Source organism: Chenopodium album, chromosome 18 (genome assembly GCF_948465745.1).
Source record: "Chenopodium album chromosome 18, dcCheAlbu1.1, whole genome shotgun sequence".
In the NCBI taxonomy this organism is placed as follows: Eukaryota; Viridiplantae; Streptophyta; class Magnoliopsida; order Caryophyllales; family Amaranthaceae; genus Chenopodium; species Chenopodium album.
This window is the reverse complement of record NC_137851.1, coordinates 3,495,001-3,510,894: the sequence shown is the minus strand read 5'-3', so window position 1 is coordinate 3,510,894 and position 15,894 is coordinate 3,495,001. Positions and strand designations below refer to the sequence as shown.

The following is a 15,894-nucleotide window of genomic DNA, read 5'->3' as shown; positions in this document are numbered from 1 at the left end:
AAAGTTAAATTTGCACAAATATTTTTGCAAATGCTAGAGAATTTTGGTAAAAAAAATAATATTAATGGTACTTGAAAAAAGCAATTGTGACTAACATTTTGGGTGCCCAAAAATGACATAAGTGACTATCAATCTGGGACGAAGGGAGTAGTATGTAATCCTTCTTAATAACGATAGTGGTATAAAATGAAATAATGAAAAACAACAAACAAATATTTTAAGTCAGTCTTTCGATTGATTCGCACACATTAAAACAACAAACAAATATTTTAAGTCGGTCTTTCTATTGATTCGCACGCATTGAACTTGAGCTTGAGGATTCAAGTTCATTAGTTCTCTACTCCCCCCGTTTCATAATGTTAATCTTATATACTATTTTGAGCGTTTTAAAAAGATATTCCCATATTGAATATGTTCCATTTTTAAATTAATTTTTTTGAAATTAATTGGTCGTGGATTGGTGGCATGGTTCTAAATAAGGAAATTTCTACCTGAAATTTTGCAATTATAATTTATGCTTTCCCAAAAAAATCAAAAAAATTAAATACGGTAAACAAATTATGAATTATTTTGTAATTTAATGTTAGATTCCAAATATTCTTCTTTATTTTCTTATTTTATGTGATTGATTCCATATGGGACTAAGGCCCCGTTCTCTTCACCTTATTTTTGTTGAACTGAAATTATTTTTACTGAAAAAAATTATATTTGCTGAACTTAAATTATTTTTACTGAACTTAAATTAATTTTACTGAAATGAAATTATTTTTGCTGAAGTGAAATTACTTTTACTGATATTCTATTATAATTCTTCTTTAAGAAAACTGAATTTTACTGAACTGAACTTATTTTACTGAATTGAAATTATTTTTACTTAATATTATTTTTTTTAAAGCGAAGAGAACAAGGCCTAACATTATGAAACAGAGGGAGTAAATTTTTGAGTTTGAGCTTAATCATTTGATCACAATAAATCTCTCATGTACCAATCAATTTATTAATAAGGTAAACATGTTAATCTTCTTAATTAACAAATTAAAATAGTAAATCATATCATTTTCTTGTTTGATTATAGAAAAAAACAATTATACTTAAATTACATTTTAACTAAGGGCTTGTTCACATTTACTTAATTTCAGTTCAGTTCAACTCCAATCAGTTCAGTTCAGCTCCTAATTTCCCTCTCTCATAACATATTCAGTTCAGTTCAGCTCCTAATTTCCCTCTCTCATAAAATATTCATTTCAGTTCAGTTCCAATCAGTTCAGTTCAGTTCTGCTCCAATCAATTCAGTTCAGTATATGTGAACAGACCCTAAATATATTAAGTTTAGAACCATACTGTTTTCGGAAAAAAAATTGCGGACACAATCACACAAATATAAATTAAGCAACCCAATAAGTTACTTGACTAAGTGACGCCAAAAATAATGTGTTTGGAAAATACACTCCGTACGTATGTGATTATGTATTCATGTCAACCTAAGATATCAAATCATCAACGCAACATTCATTGATCATTAATTCATTACAGTAACTTTTATATTTAATGATGTGTTATTTAAAAAAAAAAAAAAAAAACTGTCTGAGCCCGGGTTCGAACCGGGGACCTCTAGTGTGTGAGACTAGCGTGATAACCGACTACACCACCCAGACTGACTTGCTAAACACTGTCAAATTTGTTATCACTACGAAAAAAAAGTGAGTTTATACTTTATTAAAATGCCAGAATTTTGTTTGGTAGTCTAAACTCTTAAACGGGAGCAATACATGGCAGAGTGGCAGACTGTTATTATGTTACAGGTCGTTTTACATAAATTAATTAACAATGGGGAAAATTAGTGTTAGTGATGACCACAATAAAACAATTTGTAAAATAATGAAGATTAGCTGAGGTTGCTTCTGTCGATTTGTCAAATGCATGCAATTTTCCAATATTATTCAAGTTTTTTATTATTCTACCAACTACATACAGAAGACCTAGGCTAGATTCTTACAGCTTGATGACAAGCTAATATAAACTACAAGTATGAATGATGAATAATCGTATTGATTGGTCAATATAATGACATTATATATTGATTCAATTTGTGACAAATTATTTATTCATATTTCTCCATTTAAATCAAATCTCGTTCATATTAATATCCTAATTGGCACAAACTCGTCATGCGGTTTGTGGGGGTCTTTCTCCACGACTAATCCACCCAAAACATGGTTCATATGATATATGTGCATGGCAGCAAATCATCATCGTTCCAGTCGAAGCACAACAGTACGGACATACGAAAGAATAATGTCATAATTCCACGGTTAAAATTAGACAGAATTGAAGACCAACTAGAGACGCGTGACACGATACACTATGATCACATAACAAAAAGTCAACACCATAACATGAATAATAATTAATTAAGTGCTAAATCAACATTATATAACATTCCTATTTATATATACTTCATGACTTGATATTCCTCCTACCACCTTATTCATTTTTTCTCCACTAAAAAAATATGGACATTCTTAGTCCTACACTATTACTCTCCTTTCTCTTCCTCTTCCTTCAACCACCAATCACGGCGGCCAACTCCGCCGTGTACATATCTAAAACCACTTTTTTTTCCGACTATGAAAAAATGATGACTAACCTTAAAATCTTCATTTACCCAACACCTAACCACTACGACTCAACTCCTTTCTCTCTTCTTCATAACTCTCTTTTAACCTCTAACTTCCTTACTCACAACCCTAACCAAGCTACTCTCTTCTTCCTACCTTTCCCTCCTTTATCCACGCGCTCCCTCGACCGCCACATCCAGCTCATCCGAACGTCATTCCCTTACTGGAACCGTTCTCTTGGGGCTGACCATTTTTACTTTTCTTGCCAAGGGGTTGGTCCTAGCTCTAGTCGAAACGTTGTTGAGTTAAAGAAGAATGCTATTCAGATCGCGTGTTTTCCTGTACCCGCGCGTGAGTTTATCCCTCACAAAGATGTCACCCTCCCTTCATTCTCTCTTCTACCACGCGCAGTACAAAGTGAGGGTGTTCCCACGCGCTTATTAGGGTATTGGAGGTTTGCTGAGGTGCAATCAAGTGTAGATTTGATCAATGGGTTAAGGAATGATGGCGAGTTTTTGATGGAATCTGAGCCGTCGGATGAAGGGATGTATGTGGAAAGGGTTCAAAATAGTAAGTTTTGTTTGTTTGTTTATGATGTTGAAGGGTTGGAACGATTGAGTGTGGCATTAGCACAAGGGTGTGTTCCCGTGGTAATTACGGACCGTCCAATACAAGACCTACCGTTAATTGATGTTATAAAATGGTCAGAAATTGCATTGTTTGTAAGTTCAAATATGGGGTCAATTGAATTAAAAAAGGCGTTGATTCACACGTGGGAAGATGGCACGTATGAGAAGATGAGGCAATTGGGTGTAGCGGTGACACAACATTTTGCATGGAATGAGTCGTCACCAAAGCCATACGATGCGTTTCATATGGTGATGTATCAACTGTGGGTTAGAAGACATAGCATTAGATATTCTAAGTGGGAAAAAATGTGAGTAAACGGCAACCGTATGATATGATGTGACCATGAATCATGAATTCATGATCATATATTTTACCAAACCCCTTAATTAATTGTTATTAATTATAATTAATTAGTTTGGTGGAGTATTGTTTGATTTGTTGTTTGCTGTGGAATATTCTAGGGTAGAAGAATAATGGAGTGGAGAAATAGGCATGTGGTGATGGTATAGATTGGCTATAAATGTTACGTTTGCATTTGATTTTTCTTTTGAATGGCCTAATCTATACTTCTTTAAAAGCAATTGGTAAGCTAAGCACGTCTCACCAAGTCAGTTTAAATTAAAATGTTTAGTTGCACTATTTACCATATATACATTTTAGATCTAGTTTGATGATCTATTGGTTACTAGTTATATATGTGTATTTTCAAATATTTCCCTCACATTTTGTTATTATTTTAAAAAAGGGCATGCCCTATCACCTATGTTTAATTTGCATTATATATGGTTGTGAATTGTGATATTTGAGTATATGTGAATCTATTTATTTTTTGGGTGTTAGAGAGCCACAAGAGTGGGTAATGAAAATTGATCTAAAGATCTCTTGGAATTGGGAGGAGAGCTCTAACAACTTGAGGTATCCCTCACTCTCAATTATATATAAATTATAAGATTGATTTTTGATAAAGCTATCATATGAAGTGCACGTGAAAATCATCTTATAGGCAAAAAATGCTATATTTTACTTCCACTCACCACACCACCCATTAGTTCATGTTGTCCATCACCAATCCATATAAAAACTTCATGCTCGAATTATTATTTATAATATTGACCTAAATTGATCACATGGGAAATTCCCAACAATATCCCTCTTAACTCCAACTCCCACATCAACCATCGTATTAAGTTATTAACATCTAGATATTATCATGTTCTTTGCCACACCACGAATCATCACCAAAAAAACGACTGTATATCATAATTAATTTGCTTATAGTGATAAAACAAAGGATTGATCCGGTCACTACCTTATTGTCTTACCGCTTTGTCTTAGCCAATATCAATTCTTTCAACTCCTTCCAACTCTCAAACCTTATATCCAAAATAAACTCTATCTTCTACAAAAATCTTCCGCTAGCTTCGGCCTTCTTGGAGGAAGAAAAGTCAAATCACACTTGAATAGATCTAGAGGCAATTTATACCACTTGCATTTTCTATCAACTTTTCTAAAATAAAATTGTACTTCATATATGACTCCTAGACTTGACTTATGATCCTATTTCATTCGTATTTGTGTCCAAACATCAAATAGACGAATATCAGCCCCGTTCCTAGAAATTTATGGGCCCTAGGCATAATGTAAAAAAAGGCCCTTACGTAAACAAATTTTTTTTTTATACGCAATCGATTTAATTAAAAACAAAATGAAAATAACTTATACTACCTCTGGTTCAATTTACTCGCAACAAAGGAATATTTTATGTCTCACAAATAATACCCCTTTTATGCGAGTAAATTGAACCGCGTAGTATTATTTAAATAGTAAGTCTCTATACACAATAATGACTTTGCATAATAGTAAAAATTAATTTCTCCCTCCTAAAAAATCATAATACAGAGTATTAAAAATAATGGGCCCTAGATGAATTATTTTTGTTGTTATTTACGGAGTACCTGATTTAATATTTTAACCAATGCCACAATATTAATTAGCCAAAATTAAAAGGCTTGAAATTTGGAAATGGAATAAATTTGAAACGGTGTATTGGGAAAGATAAAATTTTTGTAGCAGATTCTCATAGAAACAGGTAGTTAAAAGAAGTGAATCGTTGCATTGTAATCTCTACCAAAATTGACTGCTAATTAATATTCTAATTTAATGTTAATTGCTAAAAAGAGGCAATAATTATCTTTTTCAAACTAGCTGTTTTTTTTTAAAACAAACAAAAGTACGGAGCAGCTTTATACAAGTATTGAAGCTGATTTTTTGTTATTTGTGGGCCCCTTTTGGCGTGGGCCCTAGGCGGCGGCACTCGAGGCCTACCCTCAGGGCCGGCCCTGACGAATATGCCAAGAAAATGCCATGATATGCTTCAAATGGCAAACTATCAATAAATTACCCTAAAAACAAAGTACAAACTCCCATTGCTTCACTTCTTATTACGATCTAGTTGGAGTTAAATTCACGAATCATGATTGTCATAAAAACTAGCACGACATCTCTGAATTGCGCCCACCTCAAATAGAATATAGGACATCAATTCAAAGCCACTTTTAACTTTTGTCGTTTAATCAAAAGCAAATCTGCGGTTAAAGAACGAAACTTTGTGTAGGCTTGCGGCAGCAGCCACTCTTGTTGCTCACTCCTTTATCTAATTTCATCTCTTTCTCTCTCTTCACCAACCTTCATTCACTCAAATCCTAAAGCTTTATTCATCATGTCAGCAGGTAACATTTTATGATTTTGATGTAATTTTCATATCATACAAGTTAATTTCTATAATGGGTAATAATATTTCTGCATAAACTATGCATTACAATGAAGAATTACATTAAATTTCATCTGGGTTTCTCTAAAAATGCAGTCTTTGATTTAATATGTTCAACTTCAATGAAACTTCCCCTGTTTTTTTAATTTCTTTTATTTCTGGGTTTTTTCAATAAATTGTAGAGAGTGGTGATGGATTGGCGAATCCTAAGCCGTCGCCATATGAGGAGGCAATGAGTGCGCTGTCATCATTGATTACTACTCGAACTCGTGCTGAGAAGAGCAATAGCGGTGATCGCTTTGAGTTGCTGTTTGATTATATTAAGGTTATATTTCTGTTATTATGCTAATTTTTATATCATTTTATCTTAAATTAGTTGATTATATGATTATATTAAGGTTATATTGTTTTGTTATTATGCCTGATTTACATTTCATTTTTGTCTCAAAATTGATTTTTTTTGGGATTATTAGGGTAATGATGTATATTGGGTTTGGGTGGGATTTCGCAGATATTGGAGTTGGAAGAACCAATTTCTAAGTTGAAGGTCATACATGTGGCTGGCACCAAAGGAAAGGTATTTGTCTTCAATCCTTTTATGTTAATTAGACAATGAATTTGTTAAAAGAACATCTACTTGTCATACACTCATACAGAAACATATCTCCGTGCCATATGGACACGTGCAATTAATTTGAAACCGAGGGAGTATTTCTGAAGTGATTTCGCATTTGTGGTTTGTTGGGGTTACTGAAATGTATAACAAAATTTCATTAAGCGGGCTGCATTGTAGTCTCTCACAAGTCAGCTGTAGGATTATTGATCTTTCTTGTCATTAAGAGAGAAACTATTAATTTGTGTTATAGACAATAAATGATGGTTATTTTATCTGTCCATGTGCATAGGGTTCGACGTGTGCTTTTACCGAGTCCATATTACGCAATTGTGGCTTCCATACCGGGCTTTTTACATCCCCACACTTAATGGATGTCCGCGAAAGATTTCTATTAGATGGGTAAGTTATAACTTAAATGGTTCTTTTCATACACATTAACTGTTCTAAAATTGTATGAAGTTGAGTCATGCTGCACATGTTTATGTTACCTTGTAATTGACAAGCATAATACCAGCCATTGCCTTATAATTTGTAAAATAAGAATTTATTTTCATTACAAAACCCATTATGTTTTGAGTTCTTTTATATCTTTCATGGCTAATTATATTTTTGTTTGGATGCCATGTTGAGTGAGTGCTATTCTTATTCAATCACTGATCAGCCAAACATGCCTTATTTTGTAGCTTTGTCAAGTATCATCATGAGTGTGGATGAGTGTGGATTACAGTGTGAAGTCGCGGGGTGGGGGAGGAATTTATATATGTTTCATGGTTTCATGGAAGAAATGAACTTTTATGAGGATAAGCTGGTACAAAAGATTCCTTAAAAATTCAAGGGCCCAAAAAGTGAGATTTCAATGACAGTGAGCTGTTTTGGGAAAATAAAATACATTAGAGGAGCATATTCTTCATAGAGAAGGCTTTCTATGGAAATAAATATGCCACTGATGTAATTGACAGTTGGAAGGAGTAAATAATCATTCTAAGTTGCTTAAAGGGTTTTTTTTCCCCCTTTTAATTGTACATTAGGGACATATAGTTCATGGGTTGCGCTCTTACTATTGGTTAACAGTGGGAATGGTTAAGGAGAATTTTGTGAGGAAGTGGTTTTAATCTTTGATATGTTGCAGGACAAATCTCCTTTTCTTGACAGGATTTATTGTGATTTTTTTATGGATTCTTGATAGACCGGTTGAGTTGATCTTATGTTTCATTTACAGTGCTTTAGTTTTTTAATGTCACAATATAAATAGGTAAGAAGATGAGAATTTTTTCATCGATAGTCTTAGTATAGTGTTCATAAGAACGCAAGTGGGGTTCTCAGCATTTTAGTAGCCTGGGTTGTTTATATCTCAGCTGTACTTTTTAATGGTGGGTTGACTGCCTTTTGATACGATCTTAGTGACTAAAGCGGTGGAAGATATTCAAATATTGAAGTTGATTAGGATTTTCATTAATGGTGTTGTTTGGTATGCCATTGATTAGTTAGTTGGGAGAAAAGGTTTTGGAGGTGATAAAGTTGGTGTACTGGGGATTTCTTCATTGGTATTTCATTTATTTCATGTTCATGTGAATTGGGGGGAGGGGAGTGGGGTGGGGGGACACTGGGATTTTGGGTCTGGTTATCAATGTAAGTTTGAGGTAAGAGAAGCCATCCTACGGTGATTTTAAAGATTAATGTAATTTAAGTTTAGTTATGGAGGCCAGATTGTTTTAAGGTAAGTAGATTAGGATTTTTGGATCTAGTTACCTTTCCAAGGCTTCACCTCAAGATAATCATTGATGCTTTCATCTTTATCTGAATTATGATTTTTTTGGCTTATGCTCTTTAAGTAAGTTAAGCTACAAAATTAAGCCAATTCAGATGGTAAGTCGTTTAATGGAAGTTAGTCTCTCCCTTATTGGAGAGGTGAGGGGTTTGTCATCCTAATGTCTTCTAATTTAAGGTCTTTTTGGAATCATTTAGTGCCTAATTTGAAAGATAAGTAACGAACTGACAATTGAAAGTGTAATAGGTTTTAACTTGGAAGAGAAACATCTGCTTTGCCTATAGGTTTTCCTTAAAATTTGTACCATGTCCTATTCCCCATTTTTTGTGGATAAGTTGGTAAATTTTCCTGCCTTTTTTTTTTCTTACACTATTCCGATGTCTCTGTCCTCGTCTAACTTCCCTTGGACGCCTATAGCTTCCATCTTTGGAGTCTAAGCCTTATGTACCTGAACTTGAATTAATTAGTCATTTGATTGAGAATGTGTTGGTTTGGGTTGGATTAGCAAAAAATAAATTAATATCGGCGTGATGCTCTTTCAGCCTATATTTGCCAAAGGATAATAACATCATTTTGTCTGCTATCACAATCAGATTTATGGAATAGTGTTGCTACTAACTGATTGTTTATATGGCTTCCTGTAGGCATATGTTACTAAGAAAGTAGCCTTTAGAGAAGGGCCTCTATAATAAGATGAACTATGAAATGTATGATTCTTTGTTGATGTGGACAACTCCCTTCTTTTACTCATATTTTCCTCTTTATATTCATGTGAAAGAAACAGGTTCTATTAGCTTAGTAAATGGAGGTTTTTTTTTTTTTTTTTTTTTTTTTTTTTTGGTGTATGCGTGCGTTATTTCACTTGTTATTTAAGCAGTACTCATTCACATTTCATTCATGAGGCATTGATCTCTTTTGTAGTGCTGAAATATGTCAAGAAAAGTTTTTGGCGTACTTCTGGTGGTGTTATGACAGGCTAAAGGTATCTTTTGAATCTTCTATGGACTGAGTTTGTCATGCCCCTTCTTACATAGTATTCCTCCTTTTTTGTATGTAAAATGGTCTTTAGTTTCATTTATCAGTTTATCAGTTATCTCTTATATAAATTTCTTAGTACTTATTACCATGTCACACTTAGGCGTAAGCTCACTAAGATGATACATGGCTCACTTGATACAATTACCTTGTGAGTTTATAAAACCTTTTTAGGTTGTAGCTCAACTTTTCCTTAGCTTCTCATGTTCACCAATTTTCCCTTGTGTTAGGTAAAGCTTTTGTTCTGTATTTGTCTTGAATGTTTCTCATCTTGAGCAACCTAGAACATCAGACAAGCTTTAGGACATATACTTGTTTTGATTTTCAATTTTCAATGTAATATTTACATATGATGTTACTGTGAAGGTTGGGGTGATCAAACTCAAACTCATGTTATGTAAAGGAAAAGTATTCTTCTCTGAGCAATCATAACAATCATGATATTAGAAGCTGATATCTATCTTTTGGACAAAATGTAATTAACCAAAAATATGCTTCCATTTGCAAATTGTGCTACAGCAATCAGATGGTTTCAGTGAGATATATGTAGAACCACCATGCCCCTAGGTAAACTAATCGTGTTTCTTTTGTGCAAACTTAAGAAAGCAACTTATCTGAGATCATCCTGTTTCTAACTCGTTGCCTTTTTATACCTGGACTCTTCTGTTAATAGATAACTGGCCGAATGCAATTTTCTCTATTTCTATTTCTTTTTATTTTGGGGGGTGGGGGAGGAGAGAAAGAGGGGGGGGGGGGGGGGGGAGCTGAGGCAGGAAAGGGTGAAATTAACAGATTTCTTAGTCCTCGCAATAATTAACATTGCATATGTTGCACTGCTTCATACACAAAGTGCTTTGTTGTTTGCAAACTTGCAATGGATGACATCTTGAATTCTGGACTATCCTGCAATGCTTTTATAAATCTGATCTCTTCATTCTTCTGTGTCCACTTTCATATAGGATCTTTGGAGTTAAGGCTGTTTACATTTGACTCTCCTTGCCTTTCTGAGGGTGGGAGTGTCTTTGGATGCATTGGGGTCATGATGTGTTTTCTCTTCACATTGAAGCAGTTTATGTGGTTGTTCTGTGCAGGAAAAAGCTACCGATGACATACCAATGCCTACATATTTCCGCTTCTTAGCTCTTCTTGCCTTCAAGATATTTTCTGCAGAGCAGGTAGATTATGAAACATTATCTAATGTTTATCTCTCTCTTTCTTTTGCTAGTAATATTATCTTAATCTGATAGATAGAATAATATTGCTTAAAGCAAATAACAAGCTAAAATTTGCAGGTTGATGTAGCTATCATGGAGGTTGGGCTGGGTGGAAAGTTTGATGCAACAAATGTGGTGCGATTTATGCTTCATACATCGCATTTAGTGTGTTTATGCTGCTACCACCAATGTTGATCATACATGCTATCATTTTTCAGGTTCAGGCACCAATAGTTTGTGGTATATCCTCTCTTGGGTTTGATCACATGGAAATACTAGGTCAGTGATTTTGTTCAAGTTTGTAAACATTTGATTCTGTAGATGACACTTATTTAAAATTGCCCCAAACTGCTCATGGTAAAGGGTAAAACTTGAATAGCAGCTGATGATAGAATTTTTACTTTAAGGAATCTGATTTATTCTCATCATGTCTGCTTGGGCTTGATTTTTGCTGGCTAATCACTCAAGGCATCTGCCCAAATGCTTTTGAATGTTCCCCTTGTTGACTGTACATGTCAGATCCTATGTTTGAATCTATTGAAGTGACATTCACAGATGTGCTCTTTTTCAAATTGAATTCCTCTCACTTTTAGCAAGATAGCAGTGTTAGCCTCTTGTGGCCTCCAAACATGTATTCCCCCATCTCTTAAAACAATAAAGTAAAGAGATTTGTTCTAAGAGTTCCTCATCTGCATTATTCTCAGTTTCTCACTATCTAACGATTAAAGTATAGTAGTATTATCTTTATATATATATGCGAACTACTGTTGGTCATATATCTCTATTGAAAAATAAAAGGAAGTTTTATTGCTGCTGGTCACCCATATTTACGCTACGTAATCTGTTACTATTGGAATTTGAGTCTTTCTGGTTCAACCTTCAACTTGGATAAATGATAGATCTTTAGGTAAATTATGGCAAAAAAGGAATTATTTTATCATTATTTTAAAACCCATTCAACGAATTCTACTAAGCTGAGTACGGAGATTTTTATGGTAGAATAAGTCAATTGGTCTTTCAAAGTAAAATGATAGAAGTTGCATGACAGATGTACAAGGTACAACCATAACCTGTTGGGACTTTTGCTGAAGCAGGGCTGAGAATGGTAGGATCCATGCAACTCTTCCCAGAAATAGAGTGAGAAAATTATACTAAATTCACCTCCTAAGTCCTAACTACTAGTAGTTTTGTTTAATTTGAGATGGTACTAGTAGAATCTGTAGCATAGTAAAATTTGTTTTATTTGATATTCCAACACCTTGCTCTCGGTGGGATCAATATTTACCTACAGGCTACAGCTATTTTAACAAACTTGCATGATACAACTGTGTGATTGATCATCATCCTTCCTACTGTTGTTCTTTGGTGTATATGTTCTTCCTTTCCCTTTTCTTATAAAGTCTTTTTTGTTTGACATTGGTGTAGGAAACACTCTTGGACTAATTGCTGGAGAAAAAGCTGGCATTTTCAAGGTGTCCATATGCTCTTCTCTTTATGACATTAGTCATGATTATTTTACTTTTTGGGTGACTTGAGCTGGGAGGAAAAATTTCTAAGGCTGTTAACTCCCATTTATATTCACATATTTCATGTCTAATAAGTTCTATTATTAAGTTTTATGTTAGATAAAATAAGTTAAGGATTATTCAAAAAAAAAAAAAAAAAAAAAAAAAGGTGAAGGACTAATAAGTTCATGATTAATGAGTTCAGGGATCTATTCTCCCCACCTTATTTTCTCTTATTTTAGGTCTAATAAGTTTAGATAAGATATGTTCATAAAACAAAGTTAGATCAGTGAAACTCAGGTGATCTCTCTCTCTCTCTCTCTCTCTCTCTCTCTCTCTCTCTCTCTCTCTCTCTCTCTCAACAACTTTGAGGTTTTGTTGCAGCAAGGTATTCCTGCTTTTACTGTGCCGCAGCCTGAGGAAGCAATGTCTGTACTTGAAGAAAATGCCTCAAAATTGAATGTGAGTTGAATTGTAATTATTGTTTTAAGGAAATTATATTCTTATGTATATTTTCTTACTATCCTAAAAGGCTTGTCATATTGTTAGATAGCGCAGATTGCAATTTAGAACACTTGTGAGAAATCGATACTATGTACCTAGGGGAAAGAAATATGCAAATTCTATCTTTTTTGTCCTTTTTTATTTTTTTTTATTTTTTTTATTTGAGTCATTATTTAGTGTTATGAAATTAGGCGAAGTCCACTAGTTCTAAGAATTTCTTGCATTTCAACAGAACAGCCAACCTTTGTTCTCTCTGTGGTTGCATGTTCCTAGGATCTACATCTTTTTGTAATTTGGCTAAGAGTACAATATACCTGTAAATTTACTAAACCATTTACAATCTTAAGGTATGAAATCGTTTAAGTAGTTCTGCAAATGTGGGTGATTGATCAGCAAAATCTTATTGCAGGTAAATCTTCAAGTAGCCTCTCCATTAGACCCTAACTTGCTAAATGGCTTGCAACTTGGTCTACATGGTGAGCACCAATTTGTAAATGCTGGTCTTGCTGTGTCCTTGTGCTCTACTTGGCTTCAAAGGACTGGACATGTTGAAGTCCCCTACCTTCTAAACACTGTATGTCTGCTTTAATCATGAAATTTGTTAAGTGGCTCAATTTAACTTTTATTCATTAGACAAATTATCTATCTATTTTGGTGTGGATCAGAGCTCCTTGCCTCAGCAATTCATCAAAGGGTTGACAACTGCTAGTCTACAAGGAAGAGCCCAAATTGTCCCTGATCAATATATCAGCACTGAAGGTCATGGAGATTTGGTATTCTATATGGATGGAGCCCATAGTCCAGAAAGCATGGATGTTTGTGGAAGATGGTTTTCGAGTGTCATCAAAGAAGATGAGAAACAAGTTAGCTATGTAGAGCATCCACTTTCTGACAATTCAAGCATGTCTTTTGAAATGGCACATAGTTTTCACAATTCTGCTTCAAGGAAAAGCTCAACTCAGGTAATGGTATAGAGTTTACACATCTTCAGTTGTGCAGTTCGTTTGAAAATGACTTACGGAAGTTGGACATACACTTGTTTTGCTACCTGCAAGACATACTGTAGTTTAAGTAGCCAATTCTATTTTTACTTTTGTTTTGGGAGTCGGTAGCCAATTCTACGATGCTGATATTTTATTATTCTCTGCCTTTAGTTTTCTGCTGCATGAAATCATTTCGTGCTTTATGATTAATCAAGTTACATTGCTTTGCTTGTTCTAATGCTGCAATAAATAGAGAGTAATAAAAGTCAAACTAGAACTGATCTCCTTATTTATCTAAAATAAGGGAAGAGTGTTTAATTAATATGAACTGAGACAAGAAATTTCAGAACATTATTGATACTTTTTGGTGTATATTATACCTGCCAATGAAATCATGGAAAACTAATTTGCTATTTTCAAACTTGCAGATATTGCTCTTTAATTGTATGTCTGTACGGGATCCCCAGTTGCTTCTACCACGTTTAGTGAAAGCTTGCGCAAGTCATGGTAATAGGTTGAACAAGTCAGTTATCAATTTAATTGCTTATTTACCCTAGCTTATGTGATATGCGAAATTGCATAATCTGTGTCTTAACATGCTGAGAGTTCATTTGCCTGTTAGACTGCCTGCATTATTATTTAAGCTTTCTACATTGCTATGACTTGATGGAAGAATCCCCTTTGTATATGTTATTATCTTGTCTAGTAATTGTTGGGATTTTTTTTGACATTTTGCTGAGATTAAAGATATTGTGATAGTTAGCTGTATGCTTTGAAATAATAAAAGCATCACTATATTCAGTAATTTAGCTTCTTTATAGATTGTTATAAATTGTCTCCCGTTAATTTTGGAGTAGATTTTTTTCCTGGTTAATTCACTAAAGCTTATTTTGATGATGACCAGGAGTGCAATTTAAACAGGCGTTCTTCGTTCCAAATATATCAGTGTACAACAAGGTCACTACTAATGTGCCACAAACAGCTACACGAGCTGATTTATCATGGCAGTTAACTCTCCAGAGAGTATGGGAAAGTCTTGTTAATGCGGATAAAGGTGGGATCACCCCTCACATCCACCATCAATTGTCTGATTTTGGCCCTTGTGCTTTATTTTTGTAGACTTAAACATAATTTGCAAGATATTGTGAGCAAGATAATCAGACAAATAATGAAAAATAAAATAATCATTTTCGATTTGGTTGTATTGGACCTATTTGAGTTTTATGAGTTCTTGTATGTGAATCAATGAATCTTTTCAACTGTAGGTGGGTCTGCAAAGGATTCAGAACTCAGTCCTGATGAAGCACAGGATGAAAAGGAGAAGGGTATAATCAGTGGTACAAGCAGCAAAGTCTTTCCGACACTTCCCTTGGCCATCAAATGGCTGAGAGACAATGCCCGACAAAATCAGTCTGTCCGTGTTCAGGTAGAGCAAGTTTTTCTTCTGATAGCACCTTACATTACCTGCTCGAGCATAACTTTTAACTAGTATGAGTTTGTTATATTTCAGGTTCTAGTAACGGGCTCCCTGCATTTGATTGGGGATGTTTTGAGATTAATAAGGAAATGAAACACAGATGAGTAATCTTGGTCCCTTGCATTTGTATTGATTGGAGTCGAAAGGTTTTTTTATGGACTCAATAACCAGCTTGAGAAAGCCATCTGAGATACCGCAAAAGCTCACATTTTTAAGAGCAGCCTACTTAACAGTTTCTGGCCAATCTTTAAAAATTGGCACACTTGACTGTTGACGGGCAAAGATAGACGTAGCAAGAGAAGACTTCTGATGCCCACAAATTTGCTTGCCACAGGGTAATTCTGAGTAGATCCAGGCTAACAATTTCTGGAGCTTTTATATCAGTTAGTATCGTTATTTTCTGAATCACCAGAGAAAAAGGAAAGAAAAGGCTGAAGACTTCTCAGTTATCTTTCAATTATTATGTGTTTGTTTATGTTGTTCTATTTCTGGTGTTGTAATTTTAGTGTTTCAATGATTACGAATCTATATAAACATGAACATACACACTCAATCTCATCATATTTTATTCGAATCAGTTATCTACTATGCAATTTTGACAAGCTTCCTAGTTTTTCAGCAACATTATTCATTGAACCTTGATATGGTTTCAAAAATAAGTTGGGTCTTTGGTTCAGAAATAGGCTATACCAAGGCAATTAGAGGTCTGAATATTATCTTTGATTCTATGGTACAGATTGTCAAGAATGGATGCTTGGTAGATTTACTACTCTA

General features: G+C 34.3%; 2 protein-coding genes and 1 non-coding gene across 3 annotated transcripts; 2 read left to right on the top strand and 1 right to left on the bottom strand.

Moving 5' to 3' along the window:
• Nucleotides 1-1,581: 1,581 nt before the first annotated feature.
• On the bottom strand, nucleotides 1,582-1,655 carry TRNAV-CAC (transfer RNA valine (anticodon CAC)). The gene has a single exon. It is a non-coding gene; the product is annotated as a tRNA-Val (tRNA).
• An 865-nt stretch (nucleotides 1,656-2,520) lies between these two features.
• Nucleotides 2,521-3,942, top strand: LOC145592729 (putative glycosyltransferase At5g20260). Its single transcript, XM_081649237.1, has one exon. It carries the CDS (start codon nucleotides 2,636-2,638, stop codon nucleotides 3,557-3,559), a length of 924 nt encoding a protein of 307 aa, XP_081505363.1. The 5' UTR covers nucleotides 2,521-2,635; the 3' UTR covers nucleotides 3,560-3,942.
• A 1,874-nt stretch (nucleotides 3,943-5,816) lies between these two features.
• Nucleotides 5,817-15,722, top strand: LOC145591189 (folylpolyglutamate synthase-like). The gene is made up of 16 exons (XM_081647588.1): nucleotides 5,817-5,977; nucleotides 6,201-6,343; nucleotides 6,530-6,595; nucleotides 6,924-7,033; nucleotides 9,324-9,384; nucleotides 10,529-10,612; nucleotides 10,730-10,786; nucleotides 10,870-10,930; nucleotides 12,077-12,123; nucleotides 12,541-12,618; nucleotides 13,070-13,234; nucleotides 13,326-13,622; nucleotides 14,072-14,150; nucleotides 14,548-14,697; nucleotides 14,909-15,069; nucleotides 15,154-15,722. Exons 1-16 carry the CDS (start codon nucleotides 5,968-5,970, stop codon nucleotides 15,211-15,213), a joined length of 1,629 nt encoding a protein of 542 aa, XP_081503714.1. The 5' UTR covers nucleotides 5,817-5,967; the 3' UTR covers nucleotides 15,214-15,722.
• The last annotated feature ends 172 nt before the right edge of the window (nucleotides 15,723-15,894 follow it).

Excerpts from the sequence above, each read along its gene's own strand:
- LOC145591189 (XM_081647588.1), top strand. Across the intron at positions 10,613-10,729 it reads AGATATTTTCTGCAGAGCAG|GTTGATGTAGCTATCATGGA; the intron begins GTAGATTATGAA and ends TAAAATTTGCAG. Across the intron at positions 14,151-14,547 it reads GAAAGCTTGCGCAAGTCATG|GAGTGCAATTTAAACAGGCG; the intron begins GTAATAGGTTGA and ends GATGATGACCAG.
- LOC145592729 (XM_081649237.1), top strand. The coding sequence starts at position 2,636 with ATGATGACTAACCTTAAAATCTTCATTTACCCAACACCTAACCACTAC.